Below are 26462 nucleotides of genomic sequence, written 5' to 3'. Positions count from 1 at the left end.
GGTTCATGAAAAGACGCAATCTCTCCATCCGCACACGGACTACTATTTCACAGCAACTGCCTAAAGACTTTCAAGAAAAGCTGGCTACTTTCCGTGCATATTGTAAAAACAAGATAGCTGAAAAAAAGATCCGGCCAGAGAACATTATCAACATGGACGAGGTTCCACTGACTTTTGATATTCCTGTGAACCGCACTGTGGATACAACGGGAGCACGTACGGTGAATATTCGCACCACAGGGAATGAGAAGTCATCCTTCACTGTGGTTCTAGCATGCCATGCTAATGGCCAGAAACTTCCACCCATGGTGATATTCAAAAGGAAGACCTTGCCAAAAGAGACCTTTCCAGCCGGCGTCATCATAAAAGCTAACTCGAAGGGATGGATGGATGAAGAAAAGATGAGCGAGTGGTTAAGGTAAGTTTAAGTTTACGCGAAGAGGCCGGGTGGCTTTTTTCACGCAGCTTCGTCCATGTTGATATACGACTCCATGCGCGCCCACATCACGCTGGTTTTTAATATATTATTAAAGTTTGACTGACCTATCTGACTGTTTTTTTGACATTCCTTTAGCGCAGTTAGATGCGGCTTATAACACGGGGCGGCTTATAGGTGGACAAAGTTTTGAAATATGCCGTTCATTGAAGGCGCGGCTTATAACCCAGGGCGGCTTATGGTGCGGAAAATACGGTATATATATAACAACGGGCGGATGGCGGGCGGGTGTGGTTTTGATAAAATGTTGGTTCGGGTGAATGGCGGATGGTTGACGACTTTTGTGATGCGGTTGCGGATGAAATAATTGCCTATCCGCGCATCTCTAGTTCACTCAGTCTGTTTTACTTCAATTGTTTGTATTTATTTTGTGCAATTTTATTGTAAAATGCATCGTTTGAACAAGATATTATTTTCTGGTTAAATTACCCCAAAATAAAGCAGCGGGGGAAAGGTTTCTCCCTCAAGTGTGAGTGCGCATGTGCACTTTTAGACAGTACTTGCGACCAAATCTTTTCGCACAAACGGAACAACTAAAAGGTTTTTGTCCAGTGTGACTTTGCATGTGTGTATTTAAACTGGTCCGCTGAGCAAATTTTGCACCACAGACCGAACAAGAAAAAGGTTTCAGTCCAGTGTGAAGGCGCATGTGCACGTTCAAACTGGATCGCTGAGCAAAGTCTGTCGCGCAAACAGAGCAACGAAAGGGTTTTTCCCCGGTGTGCGTTTTCATGTGTGAATTCAAACAGTATCCATTAGAAAAGGTTTTAGCACAAAGCGAGCAACTAGGCTTCTCTCCGGTGTGAGTTCTCATGTGTGTGTCAAACTGGAACACCGTGGGGAAGCTTTTATCACAGACTGAGCATTTAAAAGATGTTTCGCCTTTGTGAATCGCCACATGTGACACCAGGTCTGCCCGGCGAGGGAATATTTCATCGCAAACAGAACAACTGAAAGGTATGTCAGTGTGTCGTTTCATGTGTCGGGTCAACTGGATCTGAAAGAAAAAATGTTCACCGCAAACTGAGCAACTGTACATTTTTTCTCCGTGGACATTTCTCATGTGTGATATCATTTCACCTTTCCGAGTAAAGCTGTTGCCACAAACAGAACAACCGAATGGTTTTTCTCCTGTGTGAGTTCTCATGTGTTCGGTCAAAAAACACTCATAGGTGTAGTTTTTACCACAAAGTGGGCAGTTCAAACATTTTTTACCTGTCTTCGTTTGAGAGCATTCAGAATGTTTGTTGTCAGTTTGAGTGGTGATATCACCTTCGCAGTCTGTATCGCTGCTCAAAGGTTCTTGGTTCCTATCTTCATCCTCAGGGCAGTGTGTTGTTATGTCGTCACTATCTGATAGAGGAGCTCCACAGTAGTCTTCCTCAGCTTCTGTTGTCATGTGTTGTGATGAGCTGCAGCCTGGAGGCTCCGCCCCTCTGTTCTCCTCGCTTGGACTGGGATGAAGCTCTGAGGACTCGGGTGGTTTCTCTTCACCGTCTTCAGTCTTCACAGAGACACCACTTAGTTGCAACTTGGTGGGATGAGCCTCATTCAGTCCGAGAAGACACTCTCCCTCCTGAGCAATCCTGAGTTCCTCCTCTTCCTCTTTAATGTAGGGGGGATCTGGATCCTCCTGTTTCAAAGTGGAAGTCTCCACTTGAGACTGAGGAAAACGTTCCTCCTGACAACCAACCCGCTGCTGGACGTCTGTCGGACACAAACAATACAAGCACACTTTACTCAGACATGCCAATTGTTATATAGTCCATCAAATATGAATATTGTACAAAAGGACAAACAACAGTTCAGCTCATTAAAAATGGACAAAAAGACCAAAGTGTGGCCACTTTCATCATCTTGTGGAAAACAATCGGACCATGCTTGTGTCTTAATGTCTTGGTGATGATAAATCTGACCTGATCCATGTCGCCACACCCTCACGTTCCCGAAGATCCTCTTCATCCATCCATCTCACTGTCCCTTTATTTCAACTAGTGATGGGTCCGGCAACACCGATGCATCGGCGCATGCGTCAAGCTCATAGAGCGAAACCCTGTGTCGGTGCGCGTACCGCTTTTAGAAAGTCACGTGACCGATCATGAGCTGTTTTGGTCACGTGACCGATACGCCAACTGTGTCGCACTGACGCCTCCTCTGTGCCCTGTGAGCGGCTCTTTTCTACAGCCGGAGAAATAATAACTAAGAGAAATCGTCTAAAATGTAATACGTCGGAAAAACTTTTATTTATTTTTTTTAATAAAAATTTAAAAAAATTAAATTAAAAAAATTCCCAGTCCACAATCATCCACAACACATTCTCTTAGATTTCCATGTTATGATACATGTTCACATTATTTATTGACTGTATCTAAAAAAGATAAAAGTATATTTTTATTTAAATGAAGATATGAAATAATCCTAAATGAAATACAATGACTTGGTTTATATTATTGTATATACTAGGGCAGGGGTCACCAACGCGGTGCCCGCGGTCACCAGGTAGCCCGTAAGGACCAGATCAGTCGCCCGCTGGCCTGTTCTAAAAATAGCTCAAAGAGCAGCACTTACCAGTGAGCTGCCTCTATTTTTTAAATTGTATTTATTTACTAGCAAGCTGGTCTCGCTTTGCTCGACATTTTTAATTCTAAAAGAGACAAAACTCAAATAGAATTTGAAAATCCAAGAAAATATTTCAAAGACTTGGTCTTCACTTGGAATAAGCGGTAGAAAATGGATGGATGGATGGGTCTTCACTTGTTTAAATAAATTCATTTATTTTTTTACTTTGCTTCTTATTACTTTTAGAAATACAATTTTAGAGAAAAAATACAACCTTAAAAATTATTTTAGGATTTTTAAACAAATATACCTTTTTACCTTTTAAATTTCTTCCTCTTCTTTCCTGACAATTTAAATCAATGTTCAAGTAAAAATTTTTTTTTTTTTTTGTAAAGAATAATAAATATTTTAGCTTCTGGTTTTTCGACGAAGAATATTTGCGAAATATTTCTTCAAATCTTATTTCAAAGTATTTTGAATTTCTTTTAAAATTTTTGTTCTGGAAAATCTAGAAGAAATACTGATTTGTCTTTGTTAGAAATATAGCTTGGTCCAATTTGTTAAATATTCTAACAAAGTGCAGATTGGATTTTAACCAATTTAAAACATGTCATCAAAATTCTAAAATGTATCTTAATCAGGAAAAATTACTAATGATGTTCCATAAATTCTTTTTTTAATTTTTTCAAAAAGATTCAAATTAGCTAGTTTTTCTCTTCTTCTTGTCGGTTGAATTTTGAATTTTAAAGAGTCGAAATTGAAAATTTTATTTTAATTTTTTTCGTGTTTTCTCCTCTTTTAAACCGTTCAATTAAGTGTTTTTTTTCAGCATTTATTCTCTACAAAAAACCTTCCGTAAAAGGAAAAAAAAAATGTACGACGGAATGACAGACAGAAATACCCATTTTTTTATATATATAAATTTATTTATTTAGCTATTCTTGTTTAAATCACACTTATGTGTAACTTACAAATGACAATATATTTATTTATTTAAGTGTGTATCAAACTGGTAGCCCTTCACATTAATCAGTACCCAAGAAGTAGTTTTTGGTTTCAAAAAGGTTGGTGACCCCTGTACTAGGGCATCAAATCAGTGTCAGTTGAGTCGGTCCATAGGTTGCCTGTAGGGATTTTTAATGTCCAGCAGATGTCAGTATTTAGTGACACAGTATCGACACAGTATCAATACAGTTTTGCAATGTGTCGAAACGCTTCATGACGCCTCATCAACCCATCACTAATTTCAACTGTCCACCATGAGTGCCCGAGCTTTCAGCCGGGCACTCACGCCAAATTTCAGCCGCTCTGCCCCACATCTTGATTAAACGTATAATGAGCTCTTTCGCTCATCTTGAGTTATCTGTCATATGTTTTTAATTTTTTTTATTATACACCTTTGTTTATGAAGTTCAACATTTGCAAACAAATGTATGAACAAGGATAATTAAAACAAGTACAATACAGCGCCAGGGGGTTGGTAATTCAATAAAGTAATTACAGTAGAATGTAAAATATATATATATATATATATATATATATATATATATATATATATATATATATATATATATATATGTAGATATATACACTATATTTCCAAAAATATTTGTGTTAGGGTTAGGGTTATCTAACCCTAACCCTAACCCTTTACTCACATATGAAGTTGAAGTGCCATCCCATGGAATTGTCCAACATGTTTTGGTATCCTGGAGCATTCAAAGTTCCTTTCACTCGAACTAAGGGGCCCAAGCCCAACTCCTGAAAAACAACCCCACTTCATAATTCCTCCTCCACCAAAAATTTCACACTCGGCACAATGCAGTCCGAAATGTAGCATTCTCCTGGCAACCTCCAAACCCAGACTGGTCCATCAGATTGCCAGATGGAAAAGTGTGATTCATCAGTCCAGAGAACGTGTTTCCACTGCTCTAGAGTCCAGTGGTGATGTCCTTTACACCACTGCATCCCACGCTTTGCATTGGACTTGGTGTTGTAGGGCTTGGATGCAGCCCATTCCATGCAGCTCTCTGCGTACTGTACGTGGGCTAATTGGAAGGTGACATGAAGTTTGGAGCTCTGTAGCAAGTGACTGTGCAGAAAGTCTTTGCACTATGCTGACCTCTCTGTCAGTTTACGTGGCCTACCACTTGGTGGCTGAGTTGCTGTTGTTCCCAAACTCTCCACTTTTCTTATAATAAAGTTGACTTTGGAATATTTAGGAGTGAGGAAATTTCACGACTGGATTTATTGCACAGGTGGCATCCTATGACAGTTCCACGCTGGAAATCACTGAAAGCGGCCCATTCTTTCACAAATGTTTGTAGAAATGTGTTAGGGTTAAGTCAAGACTCAAAACACACCTATTCCTGACTGCTTATTCATTGTAATCATCTTTTCTTCTCTATCTTTGTTGTTGTTGTTTTTTATACAATTTGATTGTATTGTTTTGATTTTGTACGGTGTCCTTGAGTGCCCAGAAAGGCGCCTTATAAATAAAATGTATTATTATTATTATTATTAACGTCTTGGTGATGATAAATGGTTTTAAATCAAGGGTGTCAAACTCATTTTAGCATGGAGGAAAATCCATTCTCACGCGGGCCGGACAGGTAAAATCATGGCATGATAACGTAAAAATACCCCTGCGACAACTTCAGATTGTTCTATTTGTTTTACTTCGGCCCAAAATAGAAAAGGCACATTCTGAAAAATGTACATATCACAAATAGTCCTCTTGACAAAACACTTCGTTAGTTGAAAATTCTTGTCAGAATAATTGCATCTAAGTTTCAATGAGTTACCGGCGAGCAGACAAAAGCTGTCTTTGATCGTACTAATCAAAAGGCTTGTAAAACTCCACTGTGTAGGATGGGAAGCGACATGAAGGTGTCGCTTTCTTTGATATATTGTAATCCACGGGAAGATTTTGTCTTGACCCGAGATCTACAAAGCGGAGAGGAAGCAGGACCTGACCCCCATCCAGGCACCTTTTCTTTGAACTGTTTTGTAACCAAAGGCGACGGCTGTTTACGACCCCCCTTCCTTTAGAAACAGCTGTTGCCATGTAATCAGGGAAAATCCAAATAAAAGAGGAAGCGTGCAATCTTTCGTCAGAGCGTGGTGGAAGACTGCACAAAGAGTACAGCCCAGACGTTTCTCCTCCATCCATCCATCCATCTTCTTCCGCTTATCCGAGGTCGGGTCGCGGGGGCAGCAGCCTAAGCAGGGAAGCCCAGACTTCCGTCTCCCCAGCCACTTCGTCCAGCTCCTCCCGGGGGATCCCGAGGCGTTCCCAGGCCAGCCGGGAGACATAGTCTTCCCAACGTGTCCTGGGTCTTCCCCGTGGCCTCCTACCGGTCGGACGTGCCCTAAACACCTCCCGAGGGAGGCGATCGGGTGGCATCCTGACCAGATGCCCGAACCACCTCATCTGGCTCCTCTCCATGTGGAGGAGCAGTGGCTTTACTTTGAGCTCCCCCCGGATGACAGAGCTTCTCACCCTATCTCTAAGGGAGAGACCCGCCACCCGGCGGAGGAAACTCATTTGGGCCGCTTGTACCCGTGATCTTGTCCTTTCGGTCATAACCCAAAGCTCATGACCATAGGTGAGGATGGGAACGTAGATCGACCGGTAAATTGAGAGCTTTGCCTTCCGGCTCAGCTCCTTCTTCACCACAACGGATCGATACAGCGTCCGCATTACTGAAGACGCCGCACCGATCCGCCTGTCGATCTCACCATCCACTCTTCCCTCACTCGTGAACAAGACTCCGAGGTACTCGAACTCCTCCACTTGGGGCAGGGTCTCCTCCCCAACCCGAAGATGGCATTCCACCCTTTTCCGGACGAGAACCATGGACTCGGACTTGGAGGTGCTGATTCTCATCCCAGTCGCTTCACACTCGGCTGCGAACCGATCCAGTGAGAGCTGAAGATCCTGGCCAGATGAAGCCATCAGGACCACATCATCTGCAAAAAGCGGAGACCTAATCCTGCAGCCACCAAACCGGATCCCCTCAACGCCTTGACTGCGCCTAGAAATTCTGTCCATAAAAGTTCAGAACAGAATGGGTGACAAAGGGCAGCCTTGGCGGAGTCCAACCCTCACTGGAAACGTGTCCGACTTACTGCCGGCAATGCGGACCAAGCTCTGACACTGATCATACAGGGAGCGAACCGCCACAATAAGACAGTCCGATACCCCATACTCTCTGAGCACTCCCCACAGGACTTCCCGAGGGACACGGTCGAATGCCTTCTCCAAGTCCACAAAGCACATGTCGACTGGTTTGGCAAACTCCCATGCACGTTTCTCCTCAATGAGCTAAATTGAATTCTGTCTCTGTTTAATTCCTTGCTTCTTGTCTGTTTAATATATGTCATCAGTGTTTGAACCTGACAATTCTGAAGAAAAAAAATGGTGCAGTTTTAAAAACACCATGTAGAACACAATGAATTTAGACTTAATCTCAGTACCGTATTTTCCGCACTATTAGCCGCACCTAAAAACCACAAATTTACTCAAAAGCCGACAGTGCGGCTTTTAACCCGGTGCGCCTTATATATGGATTAATATTACGATTCATTTTCATAAAGTTTCGATCTCGCAACTACGGTAAACAGCCGCCATCTTTTTTCCCGGTAGAACAGGAAGCGCTTCTTCTTCTACGCAAGCAACCGCCAAGGTAAGCACCCGCCCCCATAGAACAGGAAGCGCTTCTTCTTCTACTGTAAGCAACCACCCGCCCCCGGAAGAAGAAGAAGCGCGTGGATTTTCGTTTCATTTCCTTTGTGTGTTTAGATCTGTAAAGACCAGACCACAAAATGGCTCCTACTAAGCGACACGCGTATAACGCAGAATTTAAACTTAAGGCAATAAGTCACGCCGAAGAACACGGAAATAGAGCAGCAGCAAGAGAATATAACATAAATGAATCAATGGTGCGTAGGTGGAGGAAGCAAGAAGATGACCTGCGCCAGGTAAAGAAGACAAAACAGAGTTTCCGAGGGAACAAAGCAAGATGGCTACTGTTGGAGGACAAACTGGAACAGTGGGTTGTTGAGCAGAGAGCAGCAAGCAGAAGTGTCAGCACCATCACTATTCCAATGAAGGCAACAGCGCTAGCAAGCGAACTTCACCTGGATGATTTTAAAGGTGGTGCTTCTTGGTGTTTCCGGTTCATGAAAAGACGCAATCTCTCCGCACACGGACCACTATTTCACAGCAACTGCCTAAAGACTTTAAAGAAAAGTTGGCTACTTTCCGTGCATATTGTAAAAACAAGATAGCTGAAAAAAAGATCCGGCCAGAGCACATTATCAACATGGACGAGGTTCCACTGACTTTTGATATTCCTGTGAACCGCACTGTGGATACAACGGGAGCACGTACGGTGAATATTCGCACCACAGGGAATGAGAAGTCATCCTTCACTGTGGTTCTAGCTTGCCATGCTAATGGCCAGAAACTTCCACCCATGGTGATATTCAAAAGGGAGACCTTGCCAAAAGAGACCTTTCCAGCCGGCGTCATCATAAAAGCTAACTCGAAGGGATGGATGGATGAAGAAAAGATGAGCGAGTGGTTAAGGGAAGTTTACGCGAAGAGGCCGGGTGGCTTTTTTCACGCAGCTCCGTCCATGTTGATATACGACTCCATGCGCGCCCACATCACAGATGGTGTCAAAAAACAAGTGAAGCACACAAATACAACACTCGCCGTCATTCCGGGTGGATTAACCAAAGAACTCCAACCGCTGGATATTGGTGTCAACAGGGCATTCAAATCACGACTGCGAACGGCGTGGGAACAATGGATGACCGAAGGCGAACACACATTCACTAAGACAGGGAGACAGCGCCGGACGACATACGCCAACATCTGCCAGTGGATCGTAAATGCCTGGGCAGATATTTCGGTCACAACTGTGGTCCGAGCTTTCCGGAAGGCAGGATTCACAGAACTGCTGGACAACAACAGTGACACTGACTCCGATGACTTCGACGAGACGGAACCGGCCATTTTGGATCCCACATTTGCCCAACTTTTCAATTCGGACACCGAAGACGAAGAATTCGAGGGATTTACGAATGAAGAATAACTTCAGAAAGTGAGCGTTATGTTTATTTTGTGTGTTGTGACATTAACGTTCGAGCAACATTATGTTGCTATTGCTCTGCACTATTTTGAATTTTACTATGTTTGTGATTGCACATTTGCGTACATTTTGGGACAGAGTTGTTAGACCGCTGGTTTTTAATATATTATTAAAGTTTGACTGACCTATCTGACTGTTTTTTTGACATTCCCTTTAGCGCAGCGTAGGCGCGGCTTATAACCCGGGGCGGCTTATAGGTGGACAAAGTTTTGAAATATGCCATTCATTGAAGGTGCGGCTAATAACCCGGGGCGGCTTATAGTGCGGAAAATACGGTATCTATAAAGCAATTACACTTTAAGTCACAGCCCATCTAGGCTTGAACAACGACAAAATAAAGCATTAATAAAAACTCTTCTGTATATCAACTACCTCATTTGTTAATTCCACATAAGAATCATGCGCTAACTCAACTAACCATACAAACAGAGGTAAAAAAACTATTGAAGAGGGTTGAGTTACTCCCTGCCTTCTATGCATCACTGTGTATCCATAGAAAAATAAAAGCTGTGAAATGTGTAAACAATTTCAACAAAGCAAAAACAAAAGCTTAAAAAACTGACAGTATTGCAGTAACTCACACACTGTTCACTTTCTCTAAATGTGCACAGAAGACAGTCATTTTCACAGAACTATATCAAGGTGCAGCATTTGAAATGATTGTTTATTTAACTCCTGTTTTACTTATGTTGGGTCGAGGAGGAGGAGTGGCAACCCTGATTTACTGTGTACCTCTTGCTTGGTGTACTCGCTCGCCCCGGTATTAACTATTTGCTTGCCTAACAGAATTGCTATTGCGACATCCAGTGGACACATTTAGAACAGCAGTTTCTTTCATTTAAAAACGCAGCTCAATTCTACACTTAGCAAATGCATCTTGCGGGCTGGATTGAACCTGTTCGCGGGCCGGGCCGTATGTTTGACATCCATCCATTTTCTACCGCTTGTCCCATTCGGGGTCGCTGGAGCCTATCTCAGCTGCATTCGGGCAGAAGGTGGCGTACACCCTGGACAAGTCGCCACCTCATCACAGGGCCAACACAGATAGACAACATTCACACACTAGGGACCATTTAGTGTTGCCAATCAACTTATCCCCAGGTGCATGTCTTTGGAGGTGGGAGGGGCCTATCCCCAGGTGCATGTCTTTGGAGGTGGGAGGGGCCTATCCCCAGGTGCATGTCTTTGGAGGTGGAAGGCCAGGTGCATGTCTTTGGAGGTGGGAGGAAGCCGGAGTACCCGGGGGGAACCCACGCAGTCACGGGGGAGAACATGCAAACTCCACACAGAAAGACCCCGAGCGCAGGATCGAACCCAGGACCTTCGTATTGTGAGGCAGACGCACTAATCCCTCTGCCACCGTGCTGTTTGACATCCCTGGTTTAGAGACAAATATATAAGCTACCTGAGTTCAATCCCGGGCTCGGGATCTTCCTGTGTGGAGTTTGCATGTTCTCTCCGTGACTGCGTGGGTTCCCTCCGGGTACTCCGGCTTCCTCCCACCTCCAAAGACATGCACCTGGGGATAGGCCCCTCCCACCTCCAAAGAGATGCACCTGGGGATATGTTGATTGGCAACACTAAATGGTCCCTAGTGTGTGAATGTTGTCTATCTGTGTTGGCCCTGTGATGAGATGGTGACTTGTCCAGGGTGTACCCCGCCTTCCAGCTGAGATAGGCTCCAGCACCAGCACCCCCCCACCCCGTGACCCAGAGAGAGACAAGCAGTAGGAAATGGATGGATGATAGGATATATTAAAAATAGGATGGAGCGGATTTTTTACACTCTTAATAAAAATATATTTTTAATGATTTAAACCAGGGCCATGTTTGACATCCCTGGTTTAAATCATTAAAAATATATATTTCTTAAGAGTGTAAAAATCCGCACCATTCCTATTTTGAATATCTGTTTCATGATCACTTATATATATATATATACACAGGTAAAAGCCAGTAAATTAGAATATTTTGAAAAACTTGATTTATTTCAGTAATTGCATTCAAAAGGTGTAACTTGTACATTATATTTATTCATTGCACACAGACTGATGCATTCAAATGTTTATTTCATTTAATTTTGATGATTTGAAGTGGCAACAAATGAAAATCCAAAATTCCGTGTGTCACAAAATTAGAATATTACTTAAGGCTAATACAAAAAAGGGATTTTTAGAAATGTTGGCCAACTGAAAAGTATGAAAATGAAAAATATGAGCATGTACAATACTCAATACCTGGTTGGAGCTCCTTTTGCCTCAATTACTGCGTTAATGCGGCGTGGCATGGAGTCGATGAGTTTCTGGCACTGCTCAGGTGTTATGAGAGCCCAGGTTGCTCTGATAGTGGCCTTCAACTCTTCTGCGTTTTTGGGTCTGGCATTCTGCATCTTCCTTTTCACAATACCCCACAGATTTTTTATGGGGCTAAGGTCAGGGGAGTTGGCGGGCCAATTTAGAACAGAAATACCATGGTCCGTAAACCAGGCACGGGTAGATTTTGCGCTGTGTGCAGGCGCCAAGTCCTGTTGGAACTTGAAATCTCCATCTCCATAGAGCAGGTCAGCAGCAGGAAGCATGAAGTGCTCTAAAACTTGCTGGTAGACGGCTGCGTTGACCCTGGATCTCAGGAAACAGAGTGGACCGACACCAGCAGATGACATGGCACCCCAAACCATCACCCAACCATGCAAATTTTGCATTTCCTTTGGAAATCGAGGTCCCAGAGTCTGGAGGAAGACAGGAGAGGCACAGGATCCACGTTGCCTGAAGTCTAGTGTAAAGTTTCCACCATCAGTGATGGTTTGGGGTGCCATGTCATCTGCTGGTGTCGGTCCACTCTGTTTCCTGAGATCCAGGGTCAACGCAGCCGTCTACCAGCAAGTTTTAGAGCACTTCATGCTTCCTGCTGCTGACCTGCTCTATGGAAATGGAGATTTCAAGTTCCAACAGGACTTGGCGCCTGCACACAGCGCAAAATCTACCCGTGCCTGGTTTACGGACCATGGTATTTCTGTTCTAAATTGGCCCGCCAACTCCCCTGACCTTAGCCCCATAGAAAATCTGTGGGGTATTGTGAAAAGGAAGATGCAGAATGCCAGACCCAAAAACGCAGAAGAGTTGAAGGCCACTATCAGAGCAACCTGGGCTCTCATAACACCTGAGCAGTGCCAGAAACTCATCGACTCCATGCCACGCCGCATTAACGCAGTAATTGAGGCAAAAGGAGCTCCAACCAAGTATTGAGTATTGTACATGCTCATATTTTTCATTTTCATACTTTTCAGCTGGCCAACATTTCTAAAAATCCCTTTTTTGTATTAGCCTTAAGTAATATTCTAATTTTGTGACACACGGAATTTTGGATTTTCATTTGTTGCCACTTCAAATCATCAAAATTAAATGAAATAAACATTTGAATGCATCAGTCTGTGTGCAATGAATAAATATAATGTACAAGTTACACCTTTTGAATGCAATTACTGAAATAAATCAAGTTTTTCAAAATATTCTAATTTACTGGCTTTTACCTGTATATATTAGTGATGGGTTGATGAGGCGTCATGAAGCGTTTCGACACATTGCAAAACTGTATTGATACTGTATTGATACTGTGTCACTAAATACTGACATCTGCTGGACATTAAAAATCCCTACAGGCAACCTATGGACCGACTCAACTGACACTCATTTTATGACCTAGTATATACAATAATATAAACCAAGTCATTGTATTTCATTTAGGATTATTTCATATCATCATTTAAATAAAAATATATTTTTATCTTTTTAAGATACAGTCAATAAATAATGTGAACATGTATCATAACATCATACTTGCCAACCCTCCCGAATTTTCCGGGAGACTCCCGAAATTAAGTGCCTCTCCCGAAAACCTCCCGGGACAAATATTCTCCCGAAAATCTCCCGATTTTCAGCCGAGCTGGAGGCCACGCCCCCTCCAGCTCCATGCGGACCTGAGTGAGGACAGCCCTTTTTCACGAAGGGAGGACAACTAGGTAACAAGAAATAAATCATCCAGACTAGAGATAAATTGTATTATTATGTTTATCTTACCTACAAATAAATATATTTATTAATAATTTTAAAAAAAATACTAAATACATTTTTACTATATTTTGTTAAAAACATCAAAATTAATTGTATTTTTTCTGACTCCTTATTACATCCAGGCATTAAAATTATACATTAAAATAAACATATTTATTTATTATTTATATTTGAAATAATTAATTCTAAATTATTCTAATAATTCATTTAAAATGACCATATTTAATTATTAAAATAATTGCTTGTTTATCAACAACTTTAGCATTTTATTCATTACATTTTGAAGCTCTCAGAAGCCAAGTTATGTTATATTCCTTAATATTTATTTATGCAAGTTTGAAGTATCAATTATCTAAACAGTTTTGTTTGCATATTTTCAGGATGTAGATATATATATACAGGGCCGGCCCGTGGCATAGGCCGTATAGGCAAATGCTAAGGGCGCCGTCCATCAGGGGGCGCCATGCCAGTGCCACAAATGTTGGAGAAAAAAAAAAGAGAAAAAAAAGTTGTTACTATTATTTCTAAATACAAAAAATAATCTCACGTTAATTAAAATGCAAAGTAAAGCCTATTTAATAGAAATATTATTTGTTACAACATTACGCCCCCCCCTCCTCCCCACGCACGGTGCGCCCCCTCCCTTCCCGTATCATGACTCTTTTTGGACGTCACCACATCAAAAAATCAACACAAGATGTCAAAACGGCCAAAACTGTCAGGTGCCCAGGGAAGAAAAAAGAGAAAAGAAGAGGAGGAGAAACGAGAAAAGACAGAGGTAGCAGGTAGGTAACGTTAGCCTACATGAAATTATTTGTCTGTTACAGAATGTGATAGTAACCTGGCTTTTTAGCATTAAGCTAATGTTACATGATTCGGCAATTGCTAATCAATAAATAGCTAGTTCTATTTTAACGTCGGGTTAATATTGTGGAGGGGGCTAAATTGTTATGGAAAATAATAATGTAACGTTAGGTAATTACAGTACTCCCACCTTACATTCCTCAGGGACATTTGTATTAGATCTTTTAAGCAGGTGTTTTTTGTTTACATTGTTATTGCCTTCTGGTTAGCTAATGTTTGCCCTGCAGGTAATAGTCACTTTTCCACCCCTTTATATATTAGGTATAGTTGTAAGTAAAAAAAAAAGGTCAAAGACAAAGCTATTCGGGTTCTTGTGAGTATATACACTTCACTGCCGATGTGGGGGGGCGCCACCTAAAATCTTGCCTAGGGCGCCAGATTGATTAGGGCCGGGCCTGTATATATATATATATATATATATATATATATATATACATATATATATATATATATATATATATATATATATATATATATATATATATATATATATATATATACATATACATATATATATATATATATATATATATATATATGTATGTATATATATATATATATATATATGTATGAAATACTTGATTTGGTGAATTCTAGCTGTCAATATACTCCTCCCCTCTTAACCACGCCCTGCCCCGCCCCCGACCACGCCCCCAGCCCCTACCTCCCGAAATCGGAGGTCTCAAGGTTGGCAAGTATGTATAACATGGAAATCTAAGAGAACGTGTGGTGAATGAGGATGCTTGTGGACTGGGATTTTTTGTAATTTTTTTTTCACATTTTTATTTTTTTTAAAAAACAGTTTTTCCAACGTATTAAATTTTAGACGATTTCTCTTCTTAGTTATTATTTCTCCGGCTGTAGAAAAGAGCCGCTCACAGGGCACAGAGGAGGCGACACAGTTCGCGTATCGGTCACGTGACCGAAACAGCTCATGATCGGTCACGTGACTTTCTAAAAGCGGTACGCGCACCGACAGGGTTTTGCTCTATGACAGGGGTCCTCAAGTACAAATCTTGAAGGTCCACAAATGTTTTTTTTTAAACAGGCTGGGTCCGTTTATTATCGGTCAAGCTTATATAGTAGCAGGAGGTAAGTAGTTTAACATTTTCTTAAAATAAACAAAAATAAAATAAATATCCAATAAAATACATGAAATATTTTCTTTGAAACAAAAATAAATAAGAACTTTGAAAAAATGTGTCCTCTGCATTTGACCCATCCCTTGATCACCCCCTGGGAGGTGAGGGGAGCAGTGGGCAGCAGCGGCGCTGTGCCCGGGAATCATTTTTGGTGATTTAACCCACAATTCCAACCCTTGATGCTGAGTGCCAAGCAGGGAAGAATGCTGGTATGAGCTTTTAAACATAACCCGTTAACTGCTGCCAATCAAATGGTGAATAAGATACTCTTTAGGGTTCATATGTTTGTAAATCTGACTGTGATGAAGTCAGTGCCTCACCAGCCATCAACCTCACCGCACGTTACTGCTCTGTTGCTATTTGTTGTTGTGTCATAGATTTAACAAAAATCTTGCTTGATGTTTCATATGACTTTTTCAGCCTCGTGATTTCTTTTTTTCTTAGCTCTGAATCATGAGGAAATGTCTCTTCAAATTCGCGGTGCTCTTTCAGATAGTGACGTTTCAGATGTTCACTTTTCACCAGAGCAACAGTACTGTTGCATATTAGACACATTGGTCTGGTACTTGCAGTAGGTAGGATGAAAACATATTGCTCTGTCCATTTTTCCTTGAAACGTCGGTTTTCCCTGTCCACCTTTCTTTTACCAGCCTGAGCCAACTTGGAGCATGCCATTGTGATTTGATTCACATTCAGTGACTGACGAGTGAACAGTTAGCGAAGTAGCGATACGAGACAACTGTGTGCCTGCAGCGAAAGGTTCCATGCACTGTGCACTGCACATGTGTATGACCCAGGTGGTAACAGCCTATCAGCGCGTCTTTGTGATCGAGATGACAACCCATACCCCGGAATTAGCCAATCAGAGTGGCGTTCTCTCGCTGACACGAGAAGTGTAAACGAAACGTGGAGATATTTGACTAAAAACAACGAAGAACGTTGACTTGCGCTAGCGATAACTCACAGATGAATACAATTATTATATTTTTTATAATAATTATAATTATACCGTATTTTCCGCACTATAAGGCGCACCGGATTATTAGCCGCACCTTCTATGAATTACATATTTCATAATTTTGTCCACCAATAAGCCGCCCCGGACTAAAAGCCGCGCCTACGCTGCGCTAAAGTGAATGTCAAAAAAACGCTGCGCTAAAGTGAATGTCAAAAAAACAGTCAGATAGTTCAGTCAAACTTTAATAATATATTGAAAACCAGCGTTCTAACAACTCTGTCCCAAAATGTACGCAAATGTGCAATCACAAACATAGTAAAATTCAAAATGGTGTAGAGCAATAAATAGCAACATAATGTTGCTCGAACGTTAATGTCACAACACACAAAATAAACATAGCGCTCACCTTCTGAAGTTATTCTTCATTCGTAAATCCTTCGAATTCTTCGTCTTCGGTGTCCGAATTGAAAAGTTGCGCAAGCGTGGGATCCAAAAATGGCCGGCTCCGCCTCGTCGAAGTCATCGGATTCAGTGTCGCTGTTGTTGTGCAGCAGTTCTGTGAATCCTGCCTTCCGGAAAGCTCGGACCACAGTTGTGACCGAAACTATCTGCCCAGGCATTTACGATCCACTGGCAGATGTTGGCGTATGTCGACCGGCGCTATCTGCCCGTCTTAGTGAAGGTGTGTTCGCCTTCGGAGCTGTGTGAAAAAAGCCACCCGGCCTCTTCGCGTAAACTTCCCTTAACCACTCGCTCATCTTTTCTTCATCCATCCATCCCTTCGAGTTAGCTTTTATGATGACGCCGGCTGGAAAGGTCTCTTTTGGCAAGGTCTTTCTTTTGAATATCACCCTGGGTGGAAGTTAGCATGGCAAGCTAGAACCACAGTGAAGGATGACTTCTCATTCTCTGTGGTGCGAATATTCACCGTACGTGCTCCCGTTCCACAGTGCAGTTCACAGGAATATCAGTTGCTGTGAAATACGGTAGTAATCCGTGTGCGGATGGAGAGATTGCGTCTTTTTATGAACCGGATCCTTGTCCTTTGTAGGAGCCATTTTGTGGTCTTTACAGATGTAAACAGGAAATGAAACGTACGGTGATATCCGCGCGTTTTTTCTTCTTCTTCCGGGGGCGGGTGAAGCGCTTCCTGTTCTATGGGGGCGGGTGCTTTCCTTGGCGGTTGCTTGCGTAGAAGAAGAAGCGCTTCCTGTTCTACCGGGAAAAAAGATGGCGGCTGTTTACCGAAGTTGCGAGACCGAAACTTTATGAAAATGAATCGTAATAAAGCGCACCGGGTTATTAGGCGCACTGTCAGCTTTTGAGAAAAATTGTGGTTTTTAGGTGCGCCTTATAGTGCGGAAAATACGGTAATAATAAAAATAAATTAAAAACTTTTTATTTTTTTAAAATTTTTTTTACTATAATTCGTGCTGGGTCCGGACGGACACGTCGCTGGGTCCGGACATGGACCGCGGTTCGCCTGTTGAGGATCACTGCTCTATGAGCTCGACGCATGCGCCGATGCATCGGTATTGCCGGACCCATCACTACTATATATATATATATATATATATATATGTCTCTAAACCTTTCAAAATGAGCCCAAATGTGCAGTTATTCAGGTAAATAAAGCCGAATGGGGCTCCCGACCACCGCCTGAAACCCGAAAGTGCCCGGATGTGCCCTTAGGTCACGTGATTGCAACTCAGCTATAGAGAAGAATATCATTTGCATTGACTGCATATAAAGTAGCATTGGCCGCCATCTTGGATTATATTTTACATTGCTTTGATTAAAAATATAAACGTTCTTAAATGGTTCCGTATAGTAGCGAACTAGTATTTCAAATAATGTTAAAATACCTTCAATGTGCAACACAAAGCGAGTCTTGCAACCAAATTCCAGTTGTTGTCGATGTCGCTCCTTCTCTCGTGTTCTAGAAAGTTCCTCCTCGTACGACGCTATCGTTCTTTCAAACAGGGCGAATATTTCATCAGCCGCCGCCATGAGTCGCTCCTTCACCAACTCTTTCAACATACTCGCTGTTTTTAACTCCGCTATCTTCGCGCTTTGTCTCGCCTTTCTCTTCGAGCGTTGTCAACTTCCGCCTTTTTTCGACTTCGACAGCTTAGCATGGAGCGCTACTGCCCACTGGCGCTGACGAGACGCGGGGCCGCCATCTTGGAGTGGTGATCCGCTCCACTCAGTGCAATTCATTTGGCAGGAGCAATGAACTGTCAGCACATTTAATTCATCTTACCTCACTGAATACCACTGATTTCCACGCGCTTTTTTGTCATACATGTAGCTATGATAAAGGACACATGTTTTATTATTCATAGTTTGCTTAACAGTAATAGAATATCCTTATAAGTGACCCATACTTGCCAACCCTCCCGAATTTTCCGGGAGACTCCCGAAATTCAGCGCCTCTCCCGAAAACCTCCCGGGACAAATATTCTCCCAAAAATCTCCCGATTTTCAGCCGGAGCTGGAGGGGGCGCGGCCTCCATGCGGACCTGAGTGAGGACAGCCTTTTTTCAAGACGGGAGGACAACAGGGTGACAAGAAATAAATCATCCAGACTAGAGATAAATTGTATTATTATGTTTATCTTACCTAAAAATAAATATATTTATTAATAAAAAATTTTTTTTTAAATAAATAAATTTTTACTATATTTTGCTAAAAACATCAAAATTAATTGTATTTTTATTTGTATTTTTTCTGACTCCTTATTACATCCAGCCATAGAATTATACATTAAAATAAACATATTTGAAATAATTAATTTAATTTTAAATTATCATAATAATTCATTTAAAATGACCATATTTAATTATTGAAATAATTGCTTGTTTATCAACAACTTTAGCATTTTATTCATTGCATTTTGAAGCTCTCAGAAGCCAAGTTATGTTATATTCCTTAATATTTATTTATGCAAGTTTGAAGTATCAATGATCTAAACACAGTTTTGTTTGCATATTTTCAGGATATATACATATGTATATATATGTATATATATATATATATATATATATATATATATATATATATATATATATATATATATATATATATATATATATATATGTATGTGTGGGGAAAAAAAATCACAAGACTATTTCATCTCTACAGGCCTGTTTTCATGAGGGGGGTACCCTCAATCGTCAGGAGATCGTCTCCTGACGATTGAGGGTACCCCCCTCATGAAACAGGCCTGTAGAGATGAAATAGTCTTGTGATTTTTTTTCCCCACACATACATATATTGCGCTCTACTACGGTATCGAGCACTATTTTTTGGATAACCTTATTAAGACATATATATATATATATATATGTATGTGTGGGAAAAAAATCACAAGACTATTTCATCTCTACAGGCCTGTTTCATGAGGGGGGGTTCCCCTCAATCATCAGGAGATTTTAATGGGAGCATTCACATACCATGGTTTATATAGGGCACAGAGTGGGTGGGTATGTATATATATATATATATATATATATATATATATATATATATGAAATACTTGACTTGGTGAATTCTAGTTGTCAATATACTCCTCCCCTCTTAACCACGCCCCCAACCACGCCCTGCCCCACCCCTGACCACGCCCCCACACCCCACCTCCCGAAATCGGAGGTCTCAAGGTTGGCAAGTAGAAGTGACCAGACATCCCAGATCAAAACTGGGAATATAATCCCAGAGAAGGGGGAAAAAAAGGGTCAGCTATTTTTAAGTTGAAGAAACAATATGATGAGGTTATATATACATGCTACATAAACAATGTATGAATACATTAAATATCTATATATCTTATAGACTGTATCTCTGTTGCTGCAGCAGCACAGAGTTTATTCTGTCTTGACACTTTGTATTGATATTTTCTATTACATTCTTCCCTTAAATGATAATGTTTACATTGATTGTTTTATACATATTTATGTATGTCGCTTTGGATAAAAGCGTCTGCCAAATACTTCAACATAAACATATATAAACACCTGAAAGTCTTTATATCAGCTAAAACCACCAATCTGTTTCACTGGATTCAGAATAAAACCAAATTATGTCTTACCCAACAATGTTAGTATTTGAATATTGTTACTTGAAGACTTATTCCTGGTTACAATTATACTGTTAAGAAAGTATTATCTTATACTTTGCCTAAAATGAGAATGCATCATAATCAGGGGCGGCTGGTGAATTTTGTTTTAGGTGGGGCTGAAAGTTTGTAGGGGGGTCATCCTCCCCCAGAAGATTTCTTTCTCGATTTTCACATACAAATGAAGCATTCTGACAAAATAATGAAGACAAAATAGAACATTTCATAGGTTTGCAGAGAACTATATACAATATGCACACTGGCTTTTACAATCTTAATCTTCATCATTTATTTCAACTTTATGTTATTCAAATATGACATTTTTAAATGTAATTAATTTCATTGACAAGCAATTCTATTATGGTCATACTCTTGTTTGCTAGCGGCTACGATTTCAGTACTATTGAAGATCTTTGCTCCTTCTCAACTCTGTGCTAATATTCTTTTCACAAAATACAACCAATAGTACGTTAATGTTAAATCTTACTTGTGAAAAGTCATCCCCCGATTCCCATTTTCAACAGTCCGCTCATTTGAGCAGGAAAACGCTGAACACCATCTTTGTTTTCTACCTGTCAACTGTCAGTTTAAGCTGCTCATCACCACTTCAAGATGGCGGCCCAATTTCTCGCGTCACAGCAGCCAATGCTGCGTCTACTTACAAGATGTCTATGGGTTTTACGGCAGCGCAAACATTGACGTCACACAGCTGCCATCTTGCGGCAGGATGAAAGATAACACAATATTTATGACAAATTTGTGCTTTGTCTTAAAGATGTAATACCCGTATTTTCCGCACTATAAGGCGCACCTAAAAACCACACATTTTCTCAAAAGCTGACAGTGCGCCTTATAACCCGGTGCGCTTTATATATGGATTAATATTAAGATTCATTTTCATAAAGTTTCGGTCTCGCAACTACGGTAAACAGCCGCCATCTTTTTTCCCCGTAGAAGAGGAAGTGCTTCTTCTTCTACGCAAGCAACCGCCAAGGTAAGCACCCGCCCCCATAGAACAGGAAGCGCTTCTTCTTCTACTGTAAGCAACCACCCGCCCGCGTAGAAGAAGAAGAAGCGCGCGGATATTACCGTACGTTTCATTTCCTTTGTGTGTTTACATCTGTAAAGACCACAAAATGGCTCCTACTAAGCGACAGGGATCCGGTTCATGAAAAGACGCAATCTCTCCATCCGCACACGGACTACTATTTCACAGCAACTGCCTAAAGACTTTCAAGAAAAGCTGGCTACTTTCTGTGCATATTGTAAAAACAAGATAGCTGAAAAAAAGATCCGGCCAGAGAACATTATCAACATGGACGAGGTTCCACTGACTTTTGATATTCCTGTGAACCGCACTGTGGATACAACGGGAGCACGTACGGTGAATATTCGCACCACAGGGAATGAGAAGTCATCCTTCACTGTGGTTCTAGCTTGCCATGCTAATGGCCAGAAACTTCCACCCATGGTGATATTCAAAAGGAAGACCTTGCCAAAAGAGACCTTTCCAGCCGGCGTCATCATAAAAGCTAACTCGAAGGGATGGATGAAGAAAAGATGAGCGAGTGGTTAAGGTAAGTTTACGCGAAGAGGCCGGGTGGCTTTTTTCACGCAGCTCCGTCCATGTTGATATACGACTCCATGCGCGCCCACATCACGCTGGTTTTTAATATATTATTAAAGTTTGACTGACCTATTTGACTGTTTTTTTGACATTCCTTTAGCGCAGTTAGATGCGGCTTATAACACGGGGCGTCTTATAGGTGGACAAAGTTTTGAAATATGCCGTTCATTGAAGGCGCGGCTTATAACCCAGGGCGCCTTATGGTGCGGAAAATACGGTATTTGGATTTACACAGTATGAGAAAACTTCTGAAAAGGAATTTTACCTCTGCAACCTCATTATACTTGTGGCTAAGTTTTTGCGTGCCTTTAAAAAAATGTTTGAACTTCACTTTAAAACGCTATCCACATCTGACAACCAAAAAGCTGTGAAAACTATGATGCTACGCTCCAAATGTAAACTATTTACACAACTTTTGTGAGCCTATAACTATACACATTACTACATACACTATATTGCCAAAACTATTTGGCCACCCATCCAAATGATGAGAATCAGGTGTCCCATTCACTTGGCCCGGTGTATCAAATCAAGCACTTAAGCATGGAGACTGTTTCTACAAACATTTGTGAAAGAATGGGCCGCTTTCAGTGATTTCCAGCGTGGAACTGTCATAGGATGCCACCTGCGCAACAAATCCAGTCGTGAAATTTCCTCGCTCCTAAATATTCCAAAGTCAACTTTATTATAAGAAAAGTGGAGGGTTTGGGAACAACAGCAACTCAGCCACCAAGTGGTAGGCCACGTAAACTGACAGAAAGGTCAGCATAGTGCAAAGACTTTCTGCACAGTCACTTGCTACAGAGCTCCAAACTTCATGTGACCTTCCAATTAGCCCACGTACAGTACGCAGAGAGCTGCATGGAATGGGCTGCATCCAAGCCATACAACACCAAGTCCAATGCAAAGCGTGGGATGCAGTGGTGTAAAGGACATCACCACTGGACTCTAGAGCAGTGGACACACGTTCTCTGGACTGATGAATCACACTTTTCTATCTGGCAATCTGATGGACCAGTCTGGGTTTGGAGGTTGCCAGGAGAACGCTACATTTCGGACTGCATTGTGCCGAGTGTGAAATTTGGTGGAGGAGGAATTATGAAGTGGGGTTGTTTTTCAGGAGTTGGGCTTGGTTGTGTTATGGTAGGACTTAGGGGAGGTGACGGCTCAGACACCAGGGGGCAGTATATACAATTATTTATTATATATATAGTATATATATATAATAACAAAACAATACTAATATAAACTAAACTAATGAAATGGAGTGTGTGACAAAACCCTAGAGTGAGTGGTGTTAGACTATGTGTGTAGTTAGCTGTTGTGTATTACCGTTCTGTTGGATGAGGGAGCAGACAAGTCCAAAGAGGGCAAGGCAAAAGGGGTCCAAGAGGCAGGCAGATGATCCGGGGCGAGAGTGAGGCGTCAGAATCCAGGGGCGAGAGAAAGGTCTAGGAACGAAGGAGGCAGTCAGAGTCCAGAGGGAGATCCAGGCGAAAGTGAGACGCACAGCTCACTTTACAGGCGACGGAGGGTACTGCGGGGACACGGGAGAAGACAAGGGACAAATCAAGGCACGGAGAGGAAACATGAATCGAGCATAAAGCTTGTTGCTTACGGTACACCATGAGAAAACTAAGTTCCCGCGCCGATCCTAGGGTCCACTGGTCTTTTAACCAGCTCGCCCTCATCAGTTCCAGGTGTGAAGATTGCCAGCGAGTGATTGCAGCTGGTGGCTGCTGCAGGGCGGGGACGCGCGCGGCGCGTCCCTGGATGTGCGCACCCGTGGGCGTGTCCCGAGGTGCGCACAGACGGATGAGCGGCGTTGGCAGGAGCCTGAGCCGTAACAGGTTGGTCCCTTAGTTCCAGTGAAAGGAACTTTGAATGCTCCAGGATACCAAAACATGTTGGACAATTCCATGGGATGGCACTTCAACTTCATATGTGAGTAAAGGGTTAGGGTTATATAACCCTAACCCTAACCCAAATACTTTTGGCAATATAGTGTATATATCTACATATATATATATATTTTACATTCTACTGTAATTACTTTATTGAATTACCAACCCCCTGGCGCTCTATTGTACTTGTTTTAATTATCCTTGTTCATACATTTGTTTGCAAATGTTGAACTTCATAAACAAAGGTGTATAATAAAAAAAATAAAAAAAATATGACAGATATAACTCAAGATGAGCGAAAGAGCTCATGATACGTTTAATGACTTCTTTATTTTTTTATTTTCCTGAGGGAACTCTCCTGAAGGAATCAATAAAGTACAAACTATCTATCTATCTATTTATTCATTCACCACACATTAACCCAACCTCGCTTCCTCGTCACACAAAACGCTGCACATTACATCCTGTAAACAAAGAAGGTGTCAAGACTTGGACTATGGCTTGGTTTGTTCTCCCGAGGTGCAAGTGAATTGGACCAGATGTGGCGTGAAGGTAAATACATGATTTATTTAAACACTATAACTACAAAAAAAAAGGATCAAACAAAAGACGCGCACAGGGGCGGAGGTACAAAACTAGACTATAAACACAGAACTTGCACATTGGCAGAAACCATGAACAATTAAACAAAACTTGCAATCTATGGCATGAATAAAGAAAACTTACTTGGATGAAAAAAAACGGCATGAAAAAGCGCAGCAAGGGTTATAAGGGTGTGTGGAGAGTATAAATGCGGGATGTCGTCAGAACGACAAACTGAAAACAATGAACTTAAATACTATAGACATGATTAACGAAAACAGGTGCGTGACTCAAAACGTGAAACAGGTGCGTGACGTGACAGGTGTGGTTGCTATGGTGACAAAACAAAAGTGCACAAAAAGTCCAAAAACCAAACCGAACATGACCAAAACAAAAACATGATCACACATAAAGGAAACAATCCACTCATGGTGGTGTTTTCAATTTTATGTGCCAGAAAAAAGAGACGATATTTTGCAGCAGATAATATGGATGAACTCTAATATTGTAATAGATGGAAAGCCTTTCTTTTGGAAAAATATGTTTGAAAGAGGAATCATTTTTGTCAATGATATTATAAATGAGAATGGTAAGATGATGAAGTATGATGAATTTACAACTATGTATGGTGATGCTTGCTCAAGCTTTTCATTTAATCAACTAACTGGAGTCATTGGGAAAAGATGGAAACAAATAATTAATTATGGAACTACTAAATTATTAGTTTGTAAACCTCTAATAAGAAATTCGAGTTGGCAAAAAGGAACTAAAATAAATAGAAAAATATATAAGTTTTATTTAATAAAGAAATCTTTGAAGGCTGCCCCATACAACACATTTGGAAAATGGGAGGACTTTTTTGACTGCCCGTTGCCGCGGGATGCCATATTCAAACTAATCTATAAAACTACTATCGATGTGCAAAATCGTTATTTTCAAATTAAAATTATTTATACCGTATTTTCCGCACTATAAGGCGCACCTAAAAACCACAAATTTTCTCAAAAGCTAACAGTGCGCCTTATAACCCGGTGCGCTTTATTACGATTCATTTTCATAAAGTTTCGATCTCGCAACTTCGGTAAACAGCCGCCATCTTTTTTCCCGGTAGAACAGGAAGCGCTTCTTCTTCTACGCAAGCAACCGCCAAGGTAAGCACCCGCCCCCATAGAACAGGAAGCGCTACCGCCCGCCCCCGGAAGAAAAAGAAGCGCGCGGATATTTCGTTTCATTTCCTTTGTGTGTTTACATCTGTAAAGACCAGACTACAAAATGGCTCCTACTAAGCGACACGCTTATAACGCAGAATTTAAACTTAAGGCAATAAGTCATGCCGAAGAACACGGAAATAGAGCAGCAGCAAGAGAATATAACATAAATGAATCAATGGTGCGTAGGTGGAGGAAGCAAGAAGATGACCTGCGCCAGGTAAAGAAGACAAAACAGAGTTTCCGAGGAAACAAAGCAAGATGGCAACAGTTGGAGGACAAACTGGAACAGTGGGTTGTTGAGCAGAGAGCAGCAAGCAGAAGTGTCAGCACCATCACTATTCCAATGAAGGCAACAACGCTAGCAAGCGAACTTCACCTGGATGATTTTAAAGGTGGTGCTTCTTGGTGTTTCCGGTTTATGAAAAGACGCAATCTCTCCATCCGCACACGGACTACTATTTCACAGCAACTGCCTAACGACTTTAAAGAAAAGCTGGCTACTTTCCGTGCATATTGTAAAAAGAAGATAGCGGAAAAAAAGATCCGGCCAGAGAACATTATCAACATGGACGAGGTTCCACTGACTTTTGATATTCCTGTGAACCGCACTGTTGATACAACGGGAGCACGTACGGTGAATATTCGCACCACAGGGAATGAGAAGTCGTCCTTCACTGTGGTTCTAGCTTGCCATGCTAATGGCCAGAAACTTCCTCCCATGGTGATATTCAAAAGGAAGACCTTGCCAAAAGAGACCTTTCCAGCCGGCGTCAT

The 26462-nt window shown here is 41.5% G+C and overlaps 1 protein-coding gene across 1 annotated transcript in view; it reads right to left on the bottom strand.

Moving 5' to 3' along the window:
- Positions 1-26462, bottom strand: part of LOC133619182 (uncharacterized) — a 178677-nt gene that overhangs the window by 133778 nt on the left and 18437 nt on the right. The window contains exons 3-4 of the mRNA XM_061980106.2: positions 18116-18350; positions 962-2203 (exon numbers count right to left, since the gene is read on the bottom strand). Coding sequence (XP_061836090.2) covers positions 962-2203; positions 18116-18350 — 1477 coding nt within the window. The remainder of the gene's footprint in view (positions 1-961; positions 2204-18115; positions 18351-26462) is intronic.

This window comes from Nerophis lumbriciformis, linkage group LG20 (genome assembly GCF_033978685.3).
Source record: "Nerophis lumbriciformis linkage group LG20, RoL_Nlum_v2.1, whole genome shotgun sequence".
NCBI classification, from domain to species: Eukaryota; Metazoa; Chordata; class Actinopteri; order Syngnathiformes; family Syngnathidae; genus Nerophis; species Nerophis lumbriciformis.
Note: the sequence above shows the minus strand (reverse complement) of the source record. Positions and strands in the feature narration are given on the sequence as shown.